Source organism: Solanum lycopersicum, chromosome 2 (assembly GCF_036512215.1).
Source record: "Solanum lycopersicum chromosome 2, SLM_r2.1".
NCBI lineage: Eukaryota > Viridiplantae > Streptophyta > Magnoliopsida > Solanales > Solanaceae > Solanum > Solanum lycopersicum.
In genome coordinates this window covers 63,179,126-63,206,808 of record NC_090801.1, presented here as the reverse complement: position 1 = coordinate 63,206,808, position 27,683 = coordinate 63,179,126, and the positions used below count along the sequence as shown (strand labels likewise).

General features: G+C 33.5%; 4 protein-coding genes, 1 long non-coding RNA gene and 1 other non-coding gene across 8 annotated transcripts; 3 read left to right on the top strand and 3 right to left on the bottom strand.

Annotated features, from left to right (window-relative positions):
* Positions 1-896: 896 nt before the first annotated feature.
* On the top strand, positions 897-7,366 carry LOC101265097 (histidine kinase 1). 3 transcript variants are annotated; one of them, XM_004233694.5, is made up of 13 exons: positions 897-1,505; positions 1,634-1,876; positions 1,954-2,745; positions 2,837-3,084; positions 3,223-3,382; positions 3,593-3,719; positions 3,809-3,898; positions 4,079-4,261; positions 4,371-4,440; positions 4,583-4,625; positions 4,861-5,001; positions 5,148-6,215; positions 6,284-7,366. In XM_004233694.5, the coding sequence occupies exons 1-13, from the start codon at positions 1,239-1,241 to the stop codon at positions 6,497-6,499; spliced, it is 3,648 nt and encodes a 1,215-aa protein (XP_004233742.1). In that variant the 5' UTR covers positions 897-1,238; the 3' UTR covers positions 6,500-7,366. The 3 variants fall into 3 exon arrangements, with proteins under 3 accessions (XP_004233742.1, XP_025885285.1, XP_069149940.1); XM_026029500.2 differs by having other exon boundaries at positions 898-1,505; positions 1,951-2,745; XM_069293839.1 differs by having other exon boundaries at positions 898-1,505; positions 1,951-2,745; positions 5,148-6,438.
* Positions 7,367-10,586: 3,220 nt separating this feature from the next.
* TRNAI-AAU (transfer RNA isoleucine (anticodon AAU)) lies at positions 10,587-10,660 on the bottom strand. The gene has a single exon. It is a non-coding gene; the product is annotated as a tRNA-Ile (tRNA).
* On the top strand, positions 10,659-14,102 carry LOC101263964 (uncharacterized). The gene is made up of 3 exons (XR_739902.4): positions 10,659-10,791; positions 12,492-12,605; positions 13,706-14,102. It is a non-coding gene; the product is annotated as an uncharacterized lncRNA (long non-coding RNA).
* Positions 14,103-15,464: 1,362 nt separating this feature from the next.
* LOC101265401 (protein POLLENLESS 3-LIKE 2) lies at positions 15,465-17,811 on the top strand. The gene is made up of 4 exons (XM_004233695.5): positions 15,465-15,760; positions 16,085-16,297; positions 16,421-16,576; positions 16,672-17,811. Exons 1-4 carry the CDS (start codon positions 15,593-15,595, stop codon positions 17,563-17,565), a joined length of 1,431 nt encoding a protein of 476 aa, XP_004233743.1. The 5' UTR covers positions 15,465-15,592; the 3' UTR covers positions 17,566-17,811.
* Positions 17,812-17,845: 34 nt separating this feature from the next.
* LOC101264282 (L-ascorbate peroxidase 3) lies at positions 17,846-20,312 on the bottom strand. The gene is made up of 8 exons (XM_004232456.4): positions 19,849-20,312; positions 19,668-19,717; positions 19,488-19,553; positions 18,908-18,956; positions 18,722-18,807; positions 18,569-18,621; positions 18,383-18,476; positions 17,846-18,237 (listed from the first exon to the last, which is right to left on the bottom strand). Exons 1-8 carry the CDS (start codon positions 20,084-20,086, stop codon positions 17,995-17,997), a joined length of 879 nt encoding a protein of 292 aa, XP_004232504.1. The 5' UTR covers positions 20,087-20,312; the 3' UTR covers positions 17,846-17,994.
* Positions 20,313-21,808: 1,496 nt separating this feature from the next.
* Positions 21,809-25,673, bottom strand: LOC101264583 (L-ascorbate peroxidase 5). Its single transcript, NM_001329785.1, has 9 exons — positions 25,408-25,673; positions 25,206-25,330; positions 24,457-24,506; positions 24,239-24,304; positions 24,092-24,140; positions 23,220-23,302; positions 23,041-23,120; positions 22,842-22,944; positions 21,809-22,300 (listed from the first exon to the last, which is right to left on the bottom strand). Exons 1-9 carry the CDS (start codon positions 25,518-25,520, stop codon positions 22,100-22,102), a joined length of 870 nt encoding a protein of 289 aa, NP_001316714.1. The 5' UTR covers positions 25,521-25,673; the 3' UTR covers positions 21,809-22,099.
* Between the last annotated feature and the right edge of the window lie 2,010 nt (positions 25,674-27,683).

Sequence of the window (27,683 nt, the reverse complement as noted above, 5' to 3'; positions counted from 1 at the left end):
GAAACCTTAGCCCACTTAATTATCACTGAATATTGATAGCAAGTGATAATTATTTAGAACGATAGTTAAGACAACCAATTAACTAGTATAATTTTACTTTATCGTGTAATCCTTTTTATGATACCTTGTTTCTTTTCAGGTCACATTTGTACAATTAAATCAGAAGTTACGTATGATAAAAAGTACTAGCTACTAACAGAAGAAAAGGGAAAAAGGTTTTCAAGTGGTGGGATCAATGATTAAGGATTTATCCAAAATATGGAGGTTCTTGATATCAAACATATTGATTAAAAAACATTTTGAGTTTTCTCATTTCTGAGTCTGTTTTAACTTTATACAAGTTTTTTTCTTTTTTGTACTCCTGGGGTAAAAGTTTTACCAGTTACTCTATATACTCTTTCTGCCCTAATGTAGATTGCATTTTATCCATTTGGAATATTTTAAAATATTTGATACATATTTGTACTGATAAAGTTATTCTAGACGACTCACATATTATTAAAAAGGGAAAAGGGTATTTGACCCTTCTAATTATAAAGGAGTAATAAATATGCCTCCATTCAAGTTCTAAGAATTAAATCGGGCGAATTTTATTGTCAAGATTGAACTTAAATTACTCAGGCAGCAACATGAGTGATAAAAAAGGATAAAATCTTTTATATTAAGGATTGCATGACAAATACTTTTGTTTTACATACAGTCATCACTTAATCATGATAAGATGATTTGTATTTTCACTTAATTTTTAAATTATTTAATTGAATATAAACACAAGAATGAGTAAGTCTTTAACATAACGGGTGATAGCTACTAGTTCGGTGGTTGGTCGAAAACTAAAATAAAAGATAATTAAGCTACGTAACTTATAACTAGTCATGGAATAAGAAAAAAGTATTGGGATAAATTGTTTGATTATAGTATTTAGAATAATTTATCACATTTATACTATTCTGATCCTGAAATAATTTGTTTCCAACAAATGACCGGTTTAGATAGAAGAGGAAATAAAAAATGTTATGTGGATGTGGAACAAAGTAAACAAATAACACACATAACTCCCACTATTCAGTGTCACACTGACATTGGTTCATTTCCACCAGTATTTTTATATAATAACACTGACTGGTCCTTCTTTAAGTCTCTGTCATTTACACTACTTGTCTGTCTATCAGCTTCCAAATTCCTCCTCCAACTCTAATGATTTATTCTTTTTCTATACAGTTGAACAGAGAATATTAATGGCACATAATAAAGCAACTTATGGAACTACTACTACTCTGAGCATTGAATCTTCATCCCCTCCAATTACACCAAAAGGATCATTGCCTGAAAGAATTCTCAGTAAGATGCTTGGATTTGCTGATTTTTCCAAAAGAAACCAATCTCCATCGCGTAGTGGTAGTGGTACCCCAAGAAATTATCAAGTCGATGAAGAACTTCCATTTGATAGTAGTATTTGTCACTCATCGTATCGTGGTGTTTTCGTTGTTCGTCTTGCTATTATGGTAAGCAACAATAGAGATAATTTTTTGCTGTTTTATAGTTTTGCTCTCCAATTTTTGTTGATTTTGAAAATTGAATCTCGATTGATTCAGATTGTTGATTTGGGCTTTTTCTGTATGGTTGTATGCAGGTCATGCTAGCAATTTTGATTGGAATGCTAACTTTATTAACATGGCATTTTACTAGAGTTTACACAACAAAATCACTAAACACACTCGCATTTGGTCTTCGTCATGAGCTTCTGCAGAGACCAATATTAAGGATGTGGAATATTTTGAATTCTACTGTTGAAATAACTACAGCTCAGGTTAAGCTATCAGAGTATGTAATCAGAAAGTATAGCAAGCCTGTTGATCAAGCTCAACAAGTTGAGGTTGTTTCCTTTTTCTCTTGCTCAACTTATTTGGTACTGTTATCTTTTATTAATTCAAAATGTTTGCCCCTCAGCAGCTGTACGAATCCATGAAGGATGTAACCTGGGCTCTGTTTGCTAGTCGGAAAGCTCTTAATTCGTTAACCATCAACTATAAAAATGGTTTTGTTCAGGCTTTCCATAGAGATCACAGGAGTAACAATACATTCTACATATACTCTGATCTTGCCAATTATTCTATTAGTAATACATATGATGTAAATTTGTTATCGTCTCGTCAAGGATGGAATGACCAAACTATACACAACAACATCTCAGCAATTTGGTACAGAGAACCTTTAGATCCTTCAACTGGAGAAAGGAATGGGAAGAGAAGCATTATTCCACCAGACGAGTTGATCAACATTGCTGGTATATCACAAGTACCAGATGGTGCAGCTTCATGGCATGTGGCTGTGAGCAAGTATACAGATTCACCGTTGCTTTCAGCAGCACTGCCAGTTTGGGATCCATCGAATAAAAGCATAGTTGCTGTTGTAGGAGTTACTACAGCACTGTATAGTGTAGGTCAATTGATGAAAGAAATTGTTGAGTTTCATAGTGGTCACATTTATTTAACCTCTCAAGAAGGATGGTTGCTCGCTACATCCACGAATAGCCCTCTCTTGATGAATACTACAAAAGGACCAAAGCTAATGATGGCTATTGATTCTGAAGACCCCGTTATACGATCTGGGGCTGAGTGCTTACAGAAGGATTATGGAAAGAGGCTTACCCCAAGTCAAGAAGTGCACATAGAGAATGCTAAACTTGGGAATCAGCTCTATTATATTGACTCATTTTACCTGCAGTTAAAGAGACTTCCAATGGTAAATTGTTAGCTTAGTACACTTCAGTATCATGATTGGATAAGCTCGTTCTGCTGATTTATCGATGCTTAATGATCTGCAAACTTTGCAGGTAGGAGTTATCATCATTCCAAGGAAATATATAATGGGAAAGGTAGATGAGAGGGCTATCAAGACTCTTGTAATATTGATCTCAGCATCAATATGCATCCTAATCATTGGATGTGTCTGCATCTTCGTACTAACAGATGGAGTGTCAAAGGAAATGAAACTTAGAGCAGAGCTGATAAGCCAGTTAGATGCAAGAAGGAAAGCAGAGGCATCGAGCAATTACAAAAGCCAATTTCTAGCGAACATGAGGTGAATATTCATCACTCCTTTGTTACTTCCGCTCTTCTATTCTACATCTTACCTCTGCGAAAGATTCATTCTCAGTTTAAATTTTTAGTTTCTCATATGTACATTTCTACAGTTACTTCATGCTTTGTTTTTTCACAGTCATGAATTACGAACACCTATGGCTGCAGTTATTGGCTTGCTGGACATTCTTATAAGTGATGGTTTTCTTACAAATGAACAGTATGCAACTATTACTCAAATTCGTAAATGCTCAACTGCCTTGCTTCGGCTTCTAAACAACATTTTGGATCTCAGTAAGGTAAGATGCACACTAACAACTCTTTTGATGATACTTTTCGAAAGAGTTTACTCTTTGATTAACTAAGGTCACCCTACTGTTCCTCGGAGAGATTATAGCATAGATGAAATGGTAATAGACTATTTAGGGTAATGTTGCAGCTAGCTTAAGCTCATTACTCAAAAGAGTGTTTTAATTAGACCTGAGAAAAATCATATATTCATTGGGCAGGTAGAATCTGGAAAACTAGTGTTGGAAGAAACAGAATTTGACTTGGCTCGAGAACTTGAAGGACTTGTTGATATGTTCTCTGTCCAGTGCATTAATCACAATGTTGAGACAGTTCTAGATCTCTCTGGTACATCATTGTTCTCCTTACAAATTGATTTCGAGACTCTTCACATTGTTTTCTGAATGCATATTATTTTCTCATTTTTCTATCTGTAGATGATATGCCAAAATTAGTTAAAGGAGACTCAGCCAGAGTCGTTCAAATTTTCGCAAATCTGATTAGCAATTCCCTCAAGTTCACAACCTGTAAGCGCAACTTTTTAATAAATACATTTTCAACTCTTTCTATTTGTCCTCATAATTGGAAAAGCCCTTGCACGAATCAAACAGAGTGACTCTACTGACCCTATATTGATATAAACTCTCATAAAACGAAGAGATTAGGGTCATGATTTTGGTTATTTTAACATGAGAAATAACTTACAGCTGGCTACATCATTCTTCGCGGATGGTGTGGAAGTGCTCGCGGAGGGAATTTTCCACTTAATCAGAAAGACTCTTGGTCTGCTCCTAAAGTGAAGTTGAAACGACAAGAAAGCCAGGGAAAAAAGTTCTCCAAGAAAGATAACAAAATGATCTTGTGGTTTGAAGTTGAGGACTCTGGCTGTGGTAAGAATAACCAAAATAACCATAAAGTCAACAGTTAACTTGTTATCCCACTTTCTGCTACTGCATACCAACTCTCATTCTCTGGATTTTCCCTTTTTTGTTGCTCTAGGAATTGATCCAAGTAAATGGGAATCTGTATTTGAAAGTTTCGAGCAAGCTGATCCTTCTACCACTCGCTTGTAAGAAGTTTTCACATCGTTCTCATATATGGGTGAACTTCTTTAGTTAAATAACAGATTACATGCATGAATTTACTACCTTAAAAGCTAGTTAGTACCTGGGAAGGAAAAAAACTCATCGTTTGATTATGTTCACACTCAGGCATGGTGGGACTGGCCTCGGACTATGCATTGTACGTACCCTGGTGAGTTCAATTTTTTTCTCTAAATAAATTTCAGGTTCTATCTTGTGATTTTCTAAGACTTGATGTGGTCATAAGCCTCTTACAAGGTAAAGGATGGCATGAACAACAACTCTCTGAGCAAAGTTCCACTATCCATCATTTCTTAAAATGTTTCCCTTGGAATTGGCTTTAAGCATAAAAGTGAAGATATATTGACTGCTTTGACAGCTTCTGATGATGATAGGATGATATACAGGTTAACAAAATGGGTGGAGAGATTAAAGTTGTAAAGAAAAATGGACCAGGAACAGTGATGCAATTATGCCTTCAACTAAACTGTCCAGCAGAAGTCGCTGGGCAGCACTTCCAGTTTAGTTTCGAGGAACATAAAATGAGGGTAAGTATAAACTTCATGGACTAAATGTATTCATTCAACTCACAGATTCACTTGAGTGATAGAGTATTACAGGTGTTATTTATCATTCTCTGTAGATTCAGTCATCTCTAATTTTGTATAATGCGGTATTACCGCACATCCATCAGGTGTTGCTTGCACTCAACGGAAAAATGGGTAGAGTTATAATGTCCCAGTGGTTAGAGAGAAATGGGGTGCACACTTGGGGAGCATCTGACTGGAATGAGCTCACTCAAATTCTTCAGGGTATTTCTATATCCAGATGCCATTTGAAAGACACAACTTGTGAATGCTTAGAACCTGAAGATTTGAGCATTCAAGATCCTGATGCCTCATCACCTTTTGTCATAGTTGTTGACATTGGCATCCTTGACTTGAGCACAAGTATATGGAAGGAGCAGCTAAATTTTCTTGATAAATACCATGGTAGAGCAAAGTTTGCATGGATTCTTTACCATGATACATCGAGTACCATCAAGATGGAACTCCGGAGAAGGAGACACCTACTTATGGTCAATAGACCACTATATAAGGGGAAAATGATTCAGATTTTGGAAGCTATTATAAAAGAAAAAACTCTTGAGCTGCAGTCTTTTTGTAATGCACCAGTAGAAGGAGATTCGCATGAATGCCTTGAAATTGATCCTAACCACTCCGATATCGCCTGCTCGGATGATTCTGACAAGTCAGATAATGGAAATGACAAATGCGCAAGTGCATTCCTTCCTGAAAAAAAGAGGGAAGAAAATTTTGTCAACGCCTCTCTTTCACACTATGGGACCTTAAACAACTACTTCATTGACTTCAATAGCGTAGATCTGGAAGAAAATGCTCCTGACAGGACTCATCTGGGACAAACTAGGGATGGAGAACATAATTTAACAAGCACCTCCACCAAAGAGGTCACAAATGCCTGCTCAAATAAGGTAGCAGGGCAGAAATCTCTAGCAGGTTTATGCATACTGCTTGCTGAGGATACCCCAGTTCTGCAAAGAGTCGCTACCATAATGCTGGAAAAATTGGGAGCTAAAGTGGTGGTTGTAGGAGATGGACTACAGGCAGTGGAAGCACTGAAACCTGTGCCTAATTCAGATGAATGTAGAAATGAATCTCTTCAGGAAGATGATAATTCAATTACCTCCCAAGCTGAAGGCTCTCATTCCCTTCCTTATGACTTGATCCTCATGGATTGTCAAGTAAGTAGAGCATGAATTTACGGTTATAAGAAACTGCTGTGTTTGCTGATATAATTGCTTCTTAACAGATGCCGAAGATGGATGGTTATGAAGCAACAAAGGCAATTAGAAAATCAGAAATGGGGACAGGAACACACATTCCCATTGTTGCACTAACAGCTCATGCAATGTCATCAGATGAAGCAAAATGCTTACAGGTTGGTATGGATGCTTATTTAACCAAGCCCATAGACAGCAAGTTGATGGTTTCCACCATTCTTTCCTTGACTAAAAGAAAAGCCTAACCATCATACCTCTCTATCAAAAACGGAAGAAACAAACAAAAATGGAAGAGCTCAGAAAACTCATGAGCTTAAAGCAGAGCTTTGATAAGCAATAGTATTGCAATCTGTACAGGAAACTAACTTTGTAACTGTTCTATAGCTTATGCAAAAGTCTCAATAAGTTTATCAGATTTTTTATTAGAAAAAGTATGGAAATCTGTACAGGAAATGTCTGTAAACACTAATTTTGCATCTGTTATAGTTAAAGCAGAAGTTTGTAATAAGCATCGAAAACTAACTAATGGATGGATTTAGAGAATTAGATCGGAAAGAGGTCAACTTAGGGGGTAGCAACATAGATCTGCACAAGGGGCAAGTGACGTGTCCATCGTTCACCCAAGTATCAAGGCATCCCCTGTGGAAGACATGGCTGCAGGTGATGAGCTCTCTGACCTCCTCATCTAGCTCCATGGATTCAAGGCAGATTGAGCATCCCTTCACTGATTGACCGCATTTCCGCCGGCGGCAGAGGAGGTAATCGCTGTAGAGGAGTATGGGGACTTTGAGCTTGACGGCGGCGGTGGCAACCTCGATTGGAACGGTGACAAGGGAAGGGCAAGTGCCGTCTAATAGAAGGATGTAACTATTGGGGTTGTAGCTTGAATCGGCATCGTCTTCTTCAGGGGGAGGTTTGCAGAGTCCCAGCCGAGTAACGAAAACAATCACCGTTAATTTGAGATATCTCCATAAGAATGCCAATTTCGGTAATTCAATCACATGGAATAGGAACCCCATCACTCACAAAAAGAGTATAGTTTTTCTTAGTGGAAAAACACAACTGTCATCACTTTCCTAAATATATATAAATAATATGTTCTTCTGTTCCTATTTTATTGCCTTTTTTATATATATATTTATTTTTATTTATTTGTGTATTTTTTAAAAAAAAAAAATCTTAATATGTTTTTATTTAATTCTAAAAAAAATTTAGTACTACTAAATTGCAATGCATATTTTTTTAAATCAAAAAATACATTTATTAACTTAGGAAATTGGATAATCTTTTAAGATAAAAATAAAATTATCCTTAATATATATATCACATCTAAAGTAAACAACTAAATAGGGATTGAGAAAATAATGACTAATACTTTGTCATATCAATAATGTTTTAAAAGAAACATACATACATATATCAATTTTGAAAATAAAAGAAGCAAAAGTTTGCCGCTTCTTAGAATAAAATATAAGTTTGGATAAGAATTAATTTAGTGATTAGGTGTTCAATTAAATTAAAAATGGCTGGTAAAAATATATAATATACATGATTAATTAATATATGATCTAGGTATATTTGTGAAAAGTAAATTTCTCTGATTATTTATATGATGAAAGATTCCAATATTTTTATATAACTAAAATAATTTTTATTCAATTATTATATCAAAGTAAATACAAATCTCGGGACACTTCAACTTCTTTGCATAGAATAAATTAATGAATTCAAATATGGAGATCACCCACCTTAACAAAGGAACACCAACTCATACTTTTTAACATCAATTAATATCTTGAACATGCATTGCACGTACATTTCATATTAATTGGTATATTTAAGTTAAAAAAAAATTAAAATATGTGTATCCTGAGTTGCACGAAATTATAGAGAAAAAAAATAAAAAAAATTGCTTTGAGATGTATTAAAAAAAATCGAAGCATTAATTTGATATTGTCGTTCTCAAATGTATAAAAAGGAAAATGCCAGGATATAAAAACTGCAAAAGAAGAAATAGTTTCTCCTCCCTGAAAAAAAAAGAATGAGTAATCATGTCGTTATCAAATGTTAAACAAAAGTGGCTAATAAAACTTCCAAACATAAATATAGGAAACAACTCATATAACTCACACTCACAGACACTATCTTGTTCGAGCAATATGTCATGGATAAAAAGTAAAATTCATAAGATAATATAGGAAAAGAAATCAACAAATATTATGAAGGAAAAACGATCATGTGATAAATATTTTATTTATTGCATTTTTATTTACATGTCTACTTACATAATAAAAATAGATCAATAAAAATGTATTACAAATTATAATAAACTCTTTTTTTAAGTATAAATAAACAACAACCAATTAGTAAACTTATGAGATACATAAATTGGTGGAGCAAAAGGAATAGCACCTAGAATTTTAAGTGTTCCATCTTATAATAATTCATACTAAAACTGATAATACAAAAAAAATTTGATCAGGTAACCTGGGTGTCTATGCTAATTCATCTTAGAAATGAACTCATTGATGTGATCCTCACGATTCCTCAACTGCGAGAATTATTGTATCATCCTGGGCCAATACTATAAAACTCTCTCAGACCGTCCTCTAAGCATATAATGTCATATTGGCTTCAAAGAGACCACTGAAAATCTTTTGCAACCATAAAGAGAAATATATATATATATATATATATACGCTTAGAGGACGGTCTGAGAGAGTTTTATACAAGACATTTAATGTATTCTGAAATTAGTAAACGCTACTGACAGATGGAAATAAATAAAACATAAATTTATTCAATTTATCTTCTAAAACAGAAAGACTTTTGATAAAGAAGAAAACAAATTTATGAGAGATAACACAAAAAACAACATGAAGAACAGAGCAACTCGTGATAATGTGAAGGAAACAAATTAATTTGGATAAAAAAACACAATAAACAGGAAAAACAAAGCATTTTTTTTTTATCTGCAATGATGTATTTGAATGAGGCATAAAGGAAAAAAAGAGATTGATTAAACAATGACATATTGTTGGAGATATTTATATAGATCATTGAGTATCTGAAAAGGTTTTGAAACAACTGATAATAAAAACTATAAAACTTGAACGATGAAAAGGACAATTATGATAATCCAGAGAAAAAAAATAAATTAGGGCTCAAATTAATAATACATTAAAATTTTAATAAATTAATATTAATCAATATTACCAAAATAAAATAATAAATTAACTTTGAATTATGCTTTTTCACTTATAATAATATAAGATAATAAAAATAATCAGAACACAAAGTGCCACGAAGACATTATAAGTGATATCTAACTATTGAGTCAACAAAAATAAACAATTAAAATGAATGTTAGATATGCAAAGCTTTTCACTTTGTAATTTTCATTTTTATAATGAAACATTTCAAAATATTGTTTTATACTTTTTAGAACTACATAGATACTATCACATTACATCACATCTTTAGTTGTAAATTGTATTTTAAATTTTATGTATTATCTTTTTCATCTATAAAAATTATAATCACAATATGCTATAAGAATAAATTAATTAATACAAATTTATAGCCTTTCAAAATTTTAGGATTAACAAAAAAATTATTTTTTCAATTATTATTGACATATGTGAAAGTTAACTTTTAATTTCTAAACGTCCTTTTAACGTATACTTATAAATTCAATTTCATCTTCAATTTTCTAGATAGCTGGAGGCGGAAAATCGAATATGTTTATTCGAATTCTTTTGTCAAAAATAAATTGCTCTATATATAAGATTTTATCGACATATGTGAAAGTCAACTTTTAATTTTTAAACTTCCTTTAACGTGTAAATTACAAATTCAATCTCGTCTTGAATCTACTAAACAACTGGAGGCGGGAAGATGAATGTGTTCATTTGGATTCCTTTGGCAAAAATAAATTGCTTCATAGATAAGATTTTTATTTTGGTGTACATATTAAATCTCCTAACGAAATAAGACGTTAGAAGATGAATGTGTTCTATACATGAGATTTTTATTCATTTTATAAGATGAATGTGTTCAATCGAATTCCTTTGATAAAAATAAATTGCTCTATATATAAGATTTTTATTTTTGTACACAGATTAAATCTCTTAATGAAATAAGATGTTGGCTCAATCATTAAAAACATTTTAATAATCTTAGACTTCAAGTTCAAATTTTAAACGCTATATTTTTATTTTTCAAACTCCCTAATTTAAAACACAGAAATTCTATTATTTGAAAAAGAAGAAAGTTAAGTTAAAACAGATCATGTCAGCCATGCGAAATTTTAATTGCAAAAAAAGAAATAAATGGCCCATGCAGGTCTCGAACCTGCGACCTTCGCGTTATTAGCACGACGCTCTAACCAACTGAGCTAATGGGCCCTGATGATTATTTATATCGTTTTTTCCTATATTAATATGGTTTCTATAATCTATATTAATATACTGAGGTTATTTGAGGGAGAAACAGAACGGAGGAGAAACCCATTTCAGCCATGAAGGACGATTACGAGGTATCGAACTTTCTGCTTTCTTCCATTATCCTGGGTCTGGTATCCTTTTGCTTTGTAGCCCTAATTTTTTAATTTTTGTTGAGTTTTTAGTTGCGACTTTAGGTCTTTTGCTTTTGATTTTAATAGACTTTCCACATTGTTTGTGGTTTTTTGAAGCTTAATCGGAGCTTCTTATTGGGTTTTTCTTTCAAGTCTTTAGCAAGTAATTTAGTCCTTGTATCGGATGCAGTTGAACAATTGTAACAATTTCTTGTTTTGGTGGAAAAAGTGACATACAAGATTACGATTAAGTCGGTATCTTTGATCAATTTGAACCAGTATTACCAAACATAAAGTAGTTATAAGAATGGAAGAAAGAATCTTGAACCTTGGATTTTGAAATCCCGTGCCCTTGTTGTTGGTAGTATTTAAGTCTAGAATGAATATCAAAACTGGGGAGAAATCAAATTTATCAAAATTTGATGATCATTCCAAATGCTGAAATTCTGAATATTATTTAGTGATATCTCAATTGGTTTATGTTTGTAATCAATCAATTCTTTGAGTAATTAAGGAGCTTCTTCTTGCATCTCTCTCTTTTTTTTTAAAGAAAGTAGTGTTATGTTGTCTTTGTTTAATTATGGTGTCATCATGTCTAGCTTAGGCACACTTCTACTATTCCACTGGTTACCCTACTACCTCTTAGGCACACTTCTACTATTCCACTGGTTACCCTACTACCTCTTACCAACACAGGGGTACTGGGTAATTCTGCATATCAAGGTTTAGACGACAAATGTGAAGAAATCACCTAGTTTGATTAAGCAAGTAGTGAATATTGATTTCTAGACTCTAGTTTTGCATTCTGTGGCAAAAGATTACCTCCTTAAAGGCAATTGCAATCAGTGAAGGCTTAAGAAGTGGCAAATCTACCCTTAATCTTTCTTTAAAGCAGGAACGTAAAGAAAAGGAGGTATATTCCTCAGATTGTAACTTTGACTAAGTTTGGTAAAGTGCTAGCTAAAGAAACAAAAAAAAGGAATCGGATCAAAGTGAAAAATGATAATCTAGAGTGAACCTTTTTTGTCCATGAAATAATTTTGTATGGGAAATTTTGATTGTTAATAATGTTGAAGTGGAAATCCCCACTAAATGAGAGTTTTCTTCATATCTCTGAGGATTGATGGAAGTGTTTGACTGTGAAATATAGAGATATAGGCATATATATTTTATTCTCAGAAATAGTCTCTTATTTTTACTTAGTTTTTGGTGTACCGTGAAGTTCTTATTAGTTCAGAAGGTTGTGTGACGTTCATACAGATGCTTATCATTGTGGGTTTCTCTATTTTTCTTGTATTAAGCTTGTTTACAGGAGTTTTTACATTAATTAAATTATTTACCTTATACAAAAAAATCTATTCAAGATTAGTTTGATTGTTAATGATTTTTTAAGCATTTGCTGTCATTTGTCTTTTCAATACATGTATTTGGAATGCCACTGGTGTGTAAATCAATGAGTTAACCCATCTAAGATGGAAAATAATGTAAGATATTATTGGCGACTTCAGTGAACTGTTAATGTTCTCCTTATTTTTGGAGTGACAACTGATTGCTGAAAAGTTAAAGTTTGATTACCATTTACCATGCAATGTGCAAGAGACTTTTTGCAGTTTTTATTTCTATATTGTGTTATTAGCTTTAACTCTCATTTACAATTCCAGATCGAAGAAAAGAAGCAAGCTGCTGCAGATGTTTTGTTTCAATATTCAAATTTTGTTATGGCCTGTATTGGTAATCAAGTTCGGCCTTGTGACTTGAGACTGCATTTGATGAAGGTAAGATGCATTAATGACTTTTTCTTGCTATATCAGTGTCACATGGGAACAATCTCATGAGTATAGTTGTGTGATAAGCTCTCAAGTTTGAGGACCCCAGCCATGTTATTCTTTCTTACTTGTATTCTTCTGTAAGTTGCCATCTTTTGCTTAATGTAAACCGTTGCATGAAAACCTAACAATGAAAGGACGCTGCATGAAACCCTATGCTACAGTTTTTGTTGGGCAATTTGGTTAATTAATGTGTGTATTCGCGATAATCTCATTTCTTTCGACGGAGTGATTATTTCGCTTTGGAAGGAAAAAAGCATGTCAAATAAGGTTCATTCCAACTTAGAATGAAACTGAATAAAACAATAAAAGATACAGGTAATTGTTCTTTCCAACAAAAATTTCATTTATTATGTCATCCAAATTTGATAAGAATTGTTTAATAGGTCTATTAAATGGTGCATCCTAATACGTTCATTTATCTAGGGTTTTGTAGTTCATGATTCATCTTCATCCTCCATGTTGATACTTTATGTTGCAGTGAAATTTTAAACTGTCCTTTGCTAAATGTAAGACTGGGGGCTGACTAACAGTAAACAGCAATTGCTACTGTGGCCATCTCTGAAAGTGAAGCACTGTATTGTGTCTGTAACGATTGAATTGAAGCATTTACCTTTTTCTTCTTATAACCCCTAAGATGAGATAACTTCAGAGGAAATAGTTCTTAGGGTTTTATTTGCTGTGGTGCTTCACCTGAGCACACATGCCTGCATTTAAGATTAAAATAGTGAAGTCACTGCATTATAAAGAGGAAATATTACATCTGCACCTGATATTTCTGTCTGAAGGAATCATAGCAATAATCTATATCTAAGGCCTGTATTTCCGGTGGCAACTGGTTTTGATTTGGCCAGGGTTGTTGATTTTCTCAAATTTTGATTCCTTCAGATAATGGTATAAATAATTGCTTGCTATTGAATGTTGAGTGGAAAATCAGTCATCTGAATTCTTATCGAGTGCAAACATTGCAACATGACATTCTCTATCCTAATCATGAAATTGTGTAAATTTAGCCTAAAGAAATGTTACTCCTTCTAATTTTCTTTCAGGAAGTTTCAGGACTGCCTACTTCTTTGAAGCGCGAACACCATCCAACATCTTCTCCTGATGTAATGGGAGAGTCCTCAAGCTCAGGTATCTCAAGACTGGACAAAGCAGACAGTTTCCGAGGTCCTTAGATTTGTGAAGTGCATTGTTCGCTATGTTTCTAGTTTGCTGTCTGGAAAAATATACTATCAGTTGCTGTACTGCTTGAGGCATGTAGGATCTTGTTCATTTTGTCAGGGTCTTCGGTTATGCAATCTCTGTCGCATTTATGTTTTTTAAGACAATTATTTCTTTCATCATGACATGAGCACACACATTTTAGTTCTTCTTGATCACTATTACTCAACTTCCAATTGCAAGTCAGCAGGAACAATATCCTTTCGTCCTTTCAAACAAAAATGGAGAACTGTCATTGTTTCTTCCCCTTTTGCTCGTTAAGCTTATCTGCGCAGTTTTCACTTGTCATTGCAGTGAATTACATAAATTAAATGGGTCTTGGGCTTTAGCTCTATTAGATGGGAGCGCACAGTGTTTTAAAAGGAGTAAGCTTAGAGTGGAGTGTGGAGTGTGGAGTGTGGACTTTGGAGGAATATATCTACGGGTCACGATTTGAAATTGATGTGTTTTGAATTTTAACATTTTTGAATTAATAAATCGTAAAATATTTTTAAGATACGTAAAATTTTAACCAAGACTACCAGGTCAATCGGCATCCATCTTCCGCCCTCGTGTAATAGACGGGAGCATAAACTCCAAGCCTAAAATAAAATATCTTTTCTTTTGTTTTCCATATACAATTTTAAAAGAAATTAAAATCTAATAAATAGATAAGAGATGATATTTATAATGATATTTTAAGTCAATAATTCTTAGTGACCGATCCCTCCTATATATATATATATGATACAGCTTGTCTCTTTATAAATTTTAATTAAAAATTGTTTTTGTAAAAGAAATTAGGATCTGCAATGTATTATAATATTTGTGCGACCATAAATGGTCTTATTAAAGATACGATTCGCTGTTTAAAATTAATTTATTTCAAATATAAAAATATATCTTTTTAAAAACTGGTGTCATGTAAATTCTAATGGGAGGATACACCCGGTGTTTATGCTACCTAATAGCAGTGGTAGATCAAGAACTACAAATAATTCTAGAGGCCTTCATTTGACTTGAGCTAATTTCAGTGCCACATGCCTCTTAAGTATTTTTCTTCCAAACAAAAAAACTGTACTAGTATTTTTATTTGATGTCTATTTTTCTAAAATTTTGAGATAAGAAAAGGTGAAAAATTATCAATTCTAAGAACCAAGTCTTTTTATTTTAATAGTCTCTTAAGATTTGATTTTTCTTTTTTTATTTTAAAGTATATATCAGAATTTATATTTTTTTAATTAACATATTTTAATTCTTGTCGTAAATAATACAAAAATAATATATACCTATAAAAGAAAAAATCAAAAACAAATTTTAGATGGAATTATATTATTATTTTAAGAAAAAAAAAAACATACAACCTTGTTGGTAAAAAAAAATGAGGCCACCATAAGTTTAGGGGCCTAAAAACCCTTTAGTAGAAGTGTAGGGACTAAAAACCTTTATTTTTACTAAAACAAAAACCAAATGCAAGGGTAAATTAGCAATATATATACTGAATTTGGTAAATAAATAATGAGATAGACAACGGCTAGTAAGCAAACGGTAACCTCCAACGGTCGTAAATTTGAAAATGTTTCCGTAAATTAAACCCAACTTGAAATTTTGTCAGTCCGTCTCTCTTCCTTCTTCCCTATTTTTGTTCTATTCTCCTAAGCACTTCTCAACTCTCCCTCCATTACTGTTCAGATTCCACATATTCTTGTCAATCACATTTCGCATATACGAAGATGTTGCAAGATATGTGGAATGCACCCCCAGGTTTCAGACCCACCAAGTCGGCTCCATCTTCTCCGGCCAAACCCCTTGGAGTCTCCAGAACTCGTTCCGAATCCTTTCACGTTGCCCACAAAGTCCCCATTGGCGACAGCCCTTATGTTAGAGCCAAAAATGTTCAAGTAAGCTTCTTTCCCTACATAATTTAATTTTTAACTTTTCAAATTCATTCGGGTGTAAGATAGAGGAAACAATCTCTTCGCCTCTAAATGTAGAGTTACAGTTATCTACATACACTTTGTGGTACTATAGTGGGTATGTTGTTGTTGCATTTGGGGATAAGATATGGGTTTTATTCCCTTGGAACTCAGCCCTATTTAAATCCAAGATCCACTTCTGTTTAGATACATATTTTCTTATCTTTGAAAGGAGAAGTCCAATCATTGTATTGTTGGTTGGTTCTACTATGGAAGTAACGTGATTTATTTTTCATTTATATTTTTCAGTTGGTCGAAAAGGATCCGGAAAGGGCGATTCCATTGTTTTGGGCAGCTATTAACGCAGGAGACAGAGTTGATAGTGCTCTCAAAGATATGGCAATTGTAATGAAGCAACAAAATAGGGCTGAAGAAGCCATTGAAGCTGTTAAGTCTTTGAGAACTAGGTGTTCAGATCAAGCACAGGAAGCTCTTGACAATATCCTTTTGGACCTATATAAGGTCTGCTACATTTTTCATAACAATTTATCATCTCTAGTATCTGAGAAGCTTATTACTGTTTGAATAAACACAGTTCTTCTTTATCCTCCGTTTAAATATCTGCTTAATTTGTGATATCTGCAGAGATGTGGAAGATTGGATGACCAAATAGTCCTGTTGAGGCACAAATTGTTTTTGATACAACAAGGTTTGGCCTTTAATGGAAAGCGTACGAAGACTGCGAGATCCCAGGGGAAGAAGTTTCAGGTTTCTGTGGAGCAAGAAGCAACTAGATTACTGGTAAATATAGAATTGTGAGACTTGTACTTCATAGTTTTGGATCTCACCTATGAAAATGAATATTGTTTGATAACAATTATTTGTCAATCTTCCAGGGGAATTTAGGGTGGGCGCTGATGCAACAAAATAACTACATTGAAGCTGAGGATGCTTATCGTAGGGCACTAGTGATTGCACCAGACAACAACAAAATGTGCAATTTGGGCATCTGCTTGATGAAACAAGGGAGAGTAGGTGAGGCAAAAGAGACACTTAGGAGAGTTAAACCAGCGGTGATAGATGGCCCCAGAGGTGTAGATTCTCATCTCAAGGCCTACGAAAGAGCACAGCAGATGCTCCGCGACCTCGAGTCTGAAATGATGAATAAAGGTGGTGATAGAATTGAACAAAGGAAACTGTTTGATGCCTTCTTGGGCTCTTCTGCTATCTGGCAGCCTCAGCCTTGCAAGGAACATACTACTAGCACTTTGAGTAAACCTACCAAGTTAAGCCAGCCTCAAGATGAATTTGCTAATGAGAACATCAATTCTACTAACATCATCAGAAACCAGACAGCTCCTTCTCTGCAAAAGAGTATGAACCCAAATATTTCGTATGGGAATCTACTCAATATCGATGCTCCACCATTTTATTCGACCAAGACTACGAATGAACCAGCAAATGTCCCGATTCCAGAGAGTCTTAAGAGAACAAGATCTGGAAACGCAACTCAACTAATGAGAAACGAGTCCCTTGGGACAATCATCAGTGAACCAGAAAATAAGATGAGAAAGCAGTCAATTTCACCAGAGAAAACAGAAAACATATGGGCAGGATTGCTGCCAGATAGCAAGGATTTTGAAGATGCTATAATTGCAGCCGCTCTGGGATCAAATCAGGAAACATTCAAGCCTGAAGGAAGCAAAGATACTGGAATCCTTCCAAGGAAAGTTGAGAAAAGATTGAGGGTTTTTCAAGACATTACTTTGTCGATGAGTCCACGAGCTTGACTAACTTTATTTATTTATTTATTTTAGCTATATGATTAGTAGGTCTAATTTCCCTTTTAAATTACGGTAACATCATTGATTTTTAACTATCATCGGAGATAAACTTGTTCTCCTTTACTCCATACTTCCTCAAGAAGGTGGTTATGTGGTAACACCCTAATGTCTTTAGGCAGCGTCTAATTATTGATATTGTTGGTGCCTATGGCAATTATTCTTCAATAAAAAGTTATTTCTTCTTTTTCAGTACTAGATTTCTCCAAGAAATGCAATTTGTGAACAATTCTTGCTCAAAAGGAATTCAAGTTTTTTTATTGAATTTTGATGAATGTTTACAACTGAGGTTAATAGGAGATATCCAAGATTTATTATAGCTGAACCATGGAGTCCAACTGTTCATATCTTTTCTTTCAATTGAGTTCACCACCAATGTTACTGGTACTGATATGACGAATGCTTAGCAGTCCTCCTGTTGATTACATAGAAGAAACTCAATATTACAACCGCGGCTGCAACAGCAACTCCAACTCCAACAGCCTTTTGTGCCGCCAGCACCTTCTTCACTTGTGATGCACTTTTTTCTAATGTTGATTTGATAAATGCTGAATATGGTAAGCCAAGATCAGCGAGCTTCTTGTGTGCCTCTTCATAGTCCTCAAAGAAATCCTCTTTATGCTGAATATGAAAAATCATTTTGAGTTGGAGATAATACAGTTGTTTAGGGGCCACAGTCCACAGTAGATATGTTTATAATGTTGAAGAGTTTTATGATGAGTTGCAACAATTGAACTTTGAGAATAGACATGAGCTATTATAATACCGTTGCATAACATTGCACGCAGTGGTGAAATTCCGGATCATCAAGCAGAGCTTTTTCCGCGGGACTTAAATTCTTCTTCTTGTCGAGGAGGTCCCTAAGATATCATTTGGAAAAGCAAATATGACATTTTTTTCCTTGTAATGAATGTTGAAATATAGAAGAAGTCTGGGTGTATAGTAATCTTACACAAAGTATGAGTTGTCCAATTTCAAATTTGTAGCCTGAGCTCCAGCTGTGGCCTGTAGCAGCAAACCGAGAAGAGGAACGATAAGACGAAACAGCATTTATATACGTGTGAGAAATATGAGTATATTGATGCAGATCTATATATGCATATACCAGTTTGAGACCTCCATATAATGCTACTATATGCTTGGGATCAGAGATTTTCACTTTTCGGAAGACATTTCTTAGTTCTTCTGGACCTGAAAAAACAGCATCGAAACACAGTAAACAACAAGACGTATGGAGGAATATAGCAACTTCAAAATGATATATAGATCAGCTAATTTACATATAACTTACTTTGTTTGACATCAGGAAGGCAGTTTTCATCTGGTAAAATTAATGATTCCTGGTAGAAAGGTAGCAAAATTTAGTGATGCGTTTCAAATAAATAATAGGGTAAAGAAGTTTATACGTCACTTTTCAGATTTCAAGAGTCAAGCAAGTCTATCTGTGATCTTAAATTTTTCACAGGTCTTTTAAACATTTTGAATTATCAATTATTATAACTCGTAGTATATTTTACGTAGTTTATAAATATATAAATTTCATTTCAAAAAAATTGAAGATTTCATGCGCAAATTTCCTGTCAAACTTATATTGTTTGACTCTCAAAACATAAAAGGTGTCATATATAAATTGGGACAGAAGGAGTAGTATACTAATTAGCATTGTCCCAATGTATGTGGTACAATTTTCATTTTAGTCCGTTCCTAAAATAATGTTATCTTTCTATAATTAGAAATATTAACTTTAAAATTCTCTTTCTTATCCTTGATTCACAGTCACCCGGTCAAACAGGTTTAAAATCACAATTTTTAAAAGTCTTTCTTAAACTGTATGACATAGGATTATAAATTTTCATATTTCCTTTGCGTACCGTTCTACCAGGGACAAACTCGATGTCTATACCACCAAGTTCTTTAACAGCAACAATCCCAGCAAGCTGCAGTACCAAATATTCAACAATTACTAGCTTGCATGCATCTGGTGTTAATTAAATTAGCAAATTACAAAACGGATAATTATTATTGATACAACAAGTATATATATATCTCACCTGATAGAGGTCAGGATACGTTATTATGGGATGATTGGCCTTGATTTTATCTGCAATATAAAGGCATTAATAAGAAGGTGCATAGTACTCCCTCTGTTTCGATTTATTTCTCTTACTTTCTTTTTTTAGTCTAATTCAAAAAGATACACCAACAATCGATTCATATGAAATATAAACTTACCAATTGTGTTGAGAGAATTATTATTGGCAGATTGAGTTTTCTTTTTTGTGGCATCATGAGTAGAAGTAGCATTTGCTGCATCATCGTTATGATGAGAATTGGCAATTGTGAATTGGGATGCGTACGCTAAACGAAGGAAATCAGGAGCACTGAACTCCTTCGATTTTACAAGATTTCCAAGTTCTATTCGTGCTTTGTTTATCTCTTCACGATATTTCTCATCTACTTGTGGCGCCATGAATGGTACGCTGAAACTATATATTATGCCAAATGATCTTCGCCTTTTGGCTTAACTTTGATTTGATGAATGAAAATAGGAAACGGGAATTATATATAGAGCTAGCACTGGGGAGGGGAATTTTGTAAGGGTGATGTATAGAAGCAATGAATATAGAACAATAAAAGAAACGAATTGGTTATTTTGCTTCTTACGTATGACAATGATAATGACTCGTGAATAGCATGGAGGAGAAAAGGAAGTAGACGTAGGCATTTTATTGGAGGAAAAAGAAAGGAATCATTTGTGATTTTTTGTAAGACGGAAAAAAATAGGCAAATACTAATTAATATTGGATTATTTATGTCAAAATTATTCAGCAATTAAGCTCTTTGTAATGAGGAAATAAAATTTGAAGCAAATTACTCTATCCGTTTACGTCACAGTTTGATTCAGTACACCACTAAGAAAATAATTAATGATATAAATATTTTAAAAAAATATCCCTTATTAGATGATGTCTTAGAAAATGATTTGGGAAAAAGTATTTGATATTAAGGATAAAACATGAGAAAAAAATATTTTTTCTTAATATGTCAAAAGTAACAAATAAAAATGAAAATTTATTTTAGAAATAACTGACTAGTAAAAATTAAAAGGATATTTGGAACTTTTATGTGTGAAACTCCGCGTCATCATATATATTGGATTAGGGCCTTGGGGGTGTCAAATTGAAGGTTGGATTGAAATTAGAGATATTAAAATAAGTTGAAATAGAAATTGAGTTGGTCTTGACCCATCCAAATTTATTTTGGGCTCAAATGAGTTAGATTTAAATGGACTAAAAATTGTGTTAGGTCATGAGCAGCTTAATTTCAATAATTTTATATATTGTTATTTAACTTTTATTACCTTCAATATAGAAACATACGTTACATCAACGCAAATAAAGAGTTTTAAAATGAGTTGAAATTAGAAATTAAATTGGGCTCAGTTGAGAATTATCTTAACATGGCTAAGACTTGAATGAGTTAAGATTGAAGCCAATTTAAATTATTTTTATTCCAATCCTTAAAATTCTAGACGAATTGGACGAATTAGCGTCAGTTGGCTCATTTTTGACATTTATAGTTGTCAATTATCGAACTTTGGGACAATTTCGTATATTCCTGATCTCTTGACTTCAACTTGCGCTATAAAATTGATACTTCAACAATATTGCGAATGTAAAATAAATTGCGAACCCAAATATCGGACGGTAAGTTCAATTCCAAGTTAGCTAAGAGTCACCAAAATTTGTTATTTTAAATTCTTAAATAACTCAACATTCTACGTTATAGATTTTCACATAACTTATATAAATATTAGTAATACATGACTTAATGTTGTGCTAGTAGCATATAATTTTATACTCTAGAGAAACAAAATTGTATGGAGTATTACTACTCCTACAATGAACAGAGAACTACCAAATGACGAACAAACAAACGACTAAAATAGTCGATTGCATTGATTGGACTAAAACAACCCCCATTTTGCCATTTCAAAACTGATACTAGCATTTGGATTTAATTAAAGGCTATATATTTACAGATATCTCAATGGAGTTTTGACCCGATAGTGGAGACTTCGCGCGTATATGAGATTAAAATTACAACGTATCTCTAATTTCTTTTATGCTCTTGTGCGATAAACTATAATAAGTGACATTAAAACTAGTAGAAGACAGAGAAATGACAAATGTGATGCCAATCCGTGAACAATTCTTTCTCAATCAGAGAATATTTTTGAAACATGAGTAGGTCTATGATATTTCAAAGCCACCAATGACATGTTATTTTACACTCGAGTAGCTACACTCAGCACATCCCAAGATTTATTGATCAAACATAAAGAAATACTAGCATCATTCTTAGCGGTGCCAATAACAATCGCCAATTTTGATGACATTGAATTATGGAGCTATTCAGTTTCCATTTTGCTTCAACTGAGTTCCCCAATGTAATATTGAGCTTTATGGAACGTGTGTGCTTACTAATGCTTGATTCTCCTGTTGACTTCATAGAAGTAACTCAATATTACAACAGCTGCTGCAACAGCAACTCCAACGGCACCTTGTGCCAACACCGTGCTGTTCTTTACTGTTAACTTGAAGCAAGATGAAGGTGGTGTGAATCCAAGCTCTGAGAGCTTCTTGTGTGACTCTGCATAGTCTCTGAAGAAAGCCTCTTCGTCCTGTCACACAAATTAGATATTAGCTATTGCAGAAAACTTTACCAGTGAGATCGCCAAAATTTTTGAAGAATAGTGTAGCTCATTAGCCAAATAGATATATTTGATTGTGGTTAAGTTGGATGAAAGATTCTACTAGATAGTTGTGTATTATTTTGTTTACAAATTAAACATATATGGGAGTGAAAGACCTTGGTGCTGGGTGGACTAGTCAAGGATTGTACCATAGGCTTAAATATCAAGTGTCTCACAGCAAACCAGAACTACTTAAGGTTGCAAAATATTCCAGTACCCCTCACATAGTTAACTGTTTGTCAAACCATCAATAGGAAATAATAGTCTAGCATGCAAATCCTTTAATCATCAATGTATATCGACAGAGTGACAAATGAGTGGAGATAAACTTCCACAGTTTAGTCAGCCTTGCTGGTTTTCTATGTTATTTTCCTCCATGCATTATGCAATGTAGTGTGGTTACAAATGTAAACTATGTGTTGCAACAATTGACCATTAAAACAATGCACGGAAATATGAGATATAATACCTTTGCATAAAGTTCAACATAAGGGCGGAATTGTGGATCTTCAACCAAAGCTTTATCCGTGGGAAGCTTTAAGAGATCTTCTGAATCCTCCTTGAGGAGCTCCCTAAGAGATCATTGTACCATTTAGGCAAGTAGTCATGAAATCATTCTTTTAACAATGATGAAATAAAAAAGAGGTTCCACCATATACTAATCTTACACAAAGTATGAGTTGTCAAATTTCAAAGGCTCTTTAGTCCAAGGGCCCTCAAAGCCAGATCTCTCTGGGTGTGCTCTTCCCTGTAACAGTGAACACAAAAGAGGAACTTTAAGACAAACAGCATTATCATTTGAGAGAAATATCTAAATATCTAAATGCAGATTCATGAGACAAAATACCAGTGTGTGTCCTCCAGACAATGCTACTATATCTTTATCAGAGAGTCCCATTCTGTAAAAAACATCCCTCAGGTGCGGTGGACCTAAAAAGGCATTATAACATGGAACAAAGTAAGTGATGAGCAACATGCAGAGAATTATGTTTCAAAATCAGAGCACTGAGTTGTAGAGCCCTCTCAGAAATTCATGCCAATTCTTCTAATTAGTCAAAGGTAGCTGGCAGTTGTTTTAGCAATATTTACAATTTTTGCAATAGGATATCACCAAGTCCAGTTCAATGTTCATAATATTCAAGAGCTCTCTCCGATTGGAATATATTTTCCTTCACAAAATTTTCTTTAGAATAATGGGAACCCCACATAAAACATGTTTAGGAGGCAACCAGTGCAAATTAGCAAAGAGACATCTCCAAGGTTATTGACATCACTTCTACATAGATGCAGAACCAAGTAAAAGAAAATAATATTCAAGTTGTTCAAAACAAAATGATGCAACAACAATAATCAGGCACAGAATATGGCATAATGAGGATAATTGAAGCAACTAGGATAGATGAGGCTCCACTTGATTTTATGCACTAAATCAAGTTCAACTCAATATTCCATTCGCACCTCAGGTGCCAGTAAGGTTAAATCTTAAACAAGCTAGCTATTTTTCATTATTTTTATCTTCTATTCTCATGGATTCCTTCCCTACAAGAGGATGAGGATCCTTGTCAATTTGTGATACTGATAAGGTTACCTGTTCAATCAAATGAGAAGAATCCCAGAGGGTAAACTTCACATTTTGAATTAGAGGAAAAATTGAGTTTATTACCTTTTATCTTAATTTCAAGTAATAGATCAGCCAAGCCAACTTTTTAGAAGACTAACCTTGTTTAGCATCAGGAAGGCGTCCCTCTTCTGGTGAACTTAATGAATCCTGATGTAAAGGTGGAATTTACTAATTAAAGACAAGCCCATCAAATGAATTTGAAGTTCAAAATAGTAAAAGGAGGCATGTCTTCATCTTTTCTGTACCTTTCTACCAGGGACAAAATCAATGGTTGGACCTCCAGTTACCTCAACAGCAACAACTCCAGCAAGCTGCAGTCCAGAATAAAAAGGTAATTACGCACAACTCAAATCCGTAAAAACCATAATATTTTTGCTCCTCTGCATTACTACTACTAATACAACTAATATTAAACAAAACTTCCCCAAAATTTTGAACAGATCTTCGACACAAGTACTCTCACCTGATAGAGGTCAGCATACGTAATTTTAGGATGTCTGGCCTTAATTTCTTCTGTACTCCATATAACACAAAAGATTATTAGAAGATAGGATTTAGTATCTTCAAAGTTAATGAAACTGACAAAACAAGCACTTGTTGTAAACAAAATATGGCATATGAGGAGGATGTGTACTCAGCAGACAAGGACCAGTCTATCTTCATTTAGAGAAAACTTAGAAATTGTCTGTTTTTCTTGAAAATAGTAAAAATTTCGCTAAACAGGGAGGAGATGATAGATACATACAAAGTTTTCAAGTCGCTTCATGATCTACAGTTCTAGTAAGGGAGTTTATGTGTGGCTGTGTAAAAATTAAACAAATTCTAACCTCTCCTAAATGCTTTCAACTGAAAAATGATAACAGTACGAAGTAAATTTCACTTCCCATACTAGGAACAAAGAAAGAGGCATAAGAAACTGTTCACCACAAAGAAAGACTCCAATTATATGCAGAACAAACTAACAGAATTTCATAAATATGATATGATAAGCTTTTCATCTTCCAATAAGAACTCAAAAACAGTATGCAAAGCGATATAATAAAACATGACGTGATTAGCGCTGTTAACATCCAAAAAAATCAATCAAAAGCACTCATATATTTGAACTAAAATCATTACATTATCAATGAACACAAATTCATTTCCGTCAGATTATCACTAGATCTCTTATATACGCGAAACTCCAGAAAAACAAAAGGCTAATAAGCTTACCGCAAAGATCAATTGCGATTTTGAGGCCGCTGTTAGCGCCATGCTTGTACTCTACCTCATTCCTGATTGATCCATCAGGTCCTCCAGTCTTAGTTGTAGCATCATAGGTTCCTGCATCATGCCACCTGCAAATTAAAACATCTTTATCATATCAGATCAAAAATCAATTTCAACACAAAACTTGATGATTATGCATACATACGCTAAACGAAGCATAATAGGAGCACAGTTTTTGCTGGAGATGAGAGCTCGGAGATCTCTTCGTGCCTTTTCTATTTCCTTCAGATACTCTGCATCTACTTTTGGTGCTGCCATTGATAATATAATTCGATAATACGGGACACTGATATCGTAAGCTTTTAATAATGGAATTATGAGAACTGGAGGATTATATATATTATGTAGAAGAACAGATGAAAAGAGAATTTTTTATATGAGTGAAAAGATAAACAATGAATATGGAAGAACACAAGAAACGAATTTACTTCTTCTCTGTTATGGAGGGAAAACCCAAAAAAAGTTATCCCATTCGCTTTCAGAAAGCACGTTAAGAACACACGTCATAATTAGGAAGATGATTGGCGCGTGCATAAACGTGAGAGTTGAAAAGCGTAGGGTATTGTTGAAGAATGTGTTGATATGCGTGCTAACTGCTATGGCGTGGGCATTTCTTATCTATTGGCTACCCTATGAGGCTCGTGTGCTGGCAGATCTAACGAACCTTCATTTTCTTGGCGTCAGCTTATTTTGTTGTTCACTACACCAGCCTCATCTATGACGATTAATGGTTTATGAGCTTTTAGAATTCGGACCGTAGAAAAAGGCCGTAAGAGTCCATTTCTTTTTGTTTAGCCAAGTTTAAGTTTAGCGAATATAAAAACTATAGTAATATTTTATAAGTATAATTTTGTTATTTGTATCTCACTTGTATAAATTGTATGTAGGCAGCTTTGTTTGTAAAAAAAGCGCAACGATTGAGGTGGTGGGGTGTAAAGAAGATGAATGAAAGAAAGATTATTGGCCCAAAAAAAAGGGGCTCAGTTAGTATTTATTCACGCAGTGACTTTTTGTACTTGTCACGTCTGCTATCGGGTGTATTTAAATTCACTTAAAAGATGTTAAGGGGTATTTAAACACACATATAGTTTAAGTGTTAAATTGAATTTTACTGTCAAATTTAGAGGAAATTTATATTTGTGTATATAATTTTCTCTCGCATTATACAAATACAAATACAATTTAACATTTATGTTTGTCTAAATGTGAAAGAGGTGAGGAAAAGTAGTGAGTGAAATCAAGTATTTCTACAAATTAAAATTAAAAAAACCGTGATTACAACATTTAATTTAAATTAATAATTTATAATTGAATATAATTTTTCCTTTTAAATATGGAGTATTTAAATTTGGGATTGACAAAACTAAAACTTTAATCACATGGTGTCCAAAATTACATATGGCTGTACAGGCTATAGGCTATGGTACAATTTTATATAGGCTATAGGTTATAATGCAATTCTAATTCGAGTACTTGAAAGTAACATATTCAATTAAACTTTTTTTATGTTCTAACTTAGAATTTCTAAAGTAACGAGAGTAAATACAATCTCAGCAAGAGTGATATTTTGAATCCATTAAATGTTTTTGACATTATCATCAAACATCAATTGTATTATATAAAAGAAATTATAGTGCTTTTTACTAGTTATATTTAATGAATGGAACATCTCAGATATTTCAAATTGTTGCAGATATCAAAGTAGAACCTTCTAGAAAAATGAGTCACAAATCATCCCAAAATCTTAGTTGATCCTCGTCATATGTGGACCATCTTAAAAGTATATACCTTGGCAAGAGTTTATATTACAATAGAAATTTATTACTCCAATCTAGTATTAATTAATAGATTAATTGGATTACCACTTGCAGCCTGCTGCAGGTCTGCTCACGTGTTACCTCGTCTAGTCCTAGTCATAATTCCCCAAAAATATTACTACTACTCCGCAACGTAAGCTTAACTAGAGTGAGAAATCATTCGTAAAAGAGATCGCAGTAGAATAGTAAATATTTATTTATTCTTAATTAAAGATTTTAAATTTAAATATTTTTATATATGAAATTATAGTTATTGGAAAGCGGTTTACCTCTATATGAGGAGAATAAAATATATATCAAATTTCATAAAAGATTTTGACAAAAAAACCCTCATCTCATTGATACGATGAATTAAAATAAATATGAAAAAGTGAATAGTGGTACTCTAATTTAATTTAATAGTGCAGTCACCGCACAATTCTCCTATTAGGTGAAATGTTGCAATAGTATATTTTCACTTTTGTTGCAGCAACTTTTTAAGAGTGAAATTAGTTTAAAGTAGTGGGCATAGAGACAAAATTACCATTAGTATAAGGAAGAAAAAAAAGGAAAAGTACTTTGCTTTGTCTTGTTTGTCAGAGAATAAACAATAAATTAAATTAAT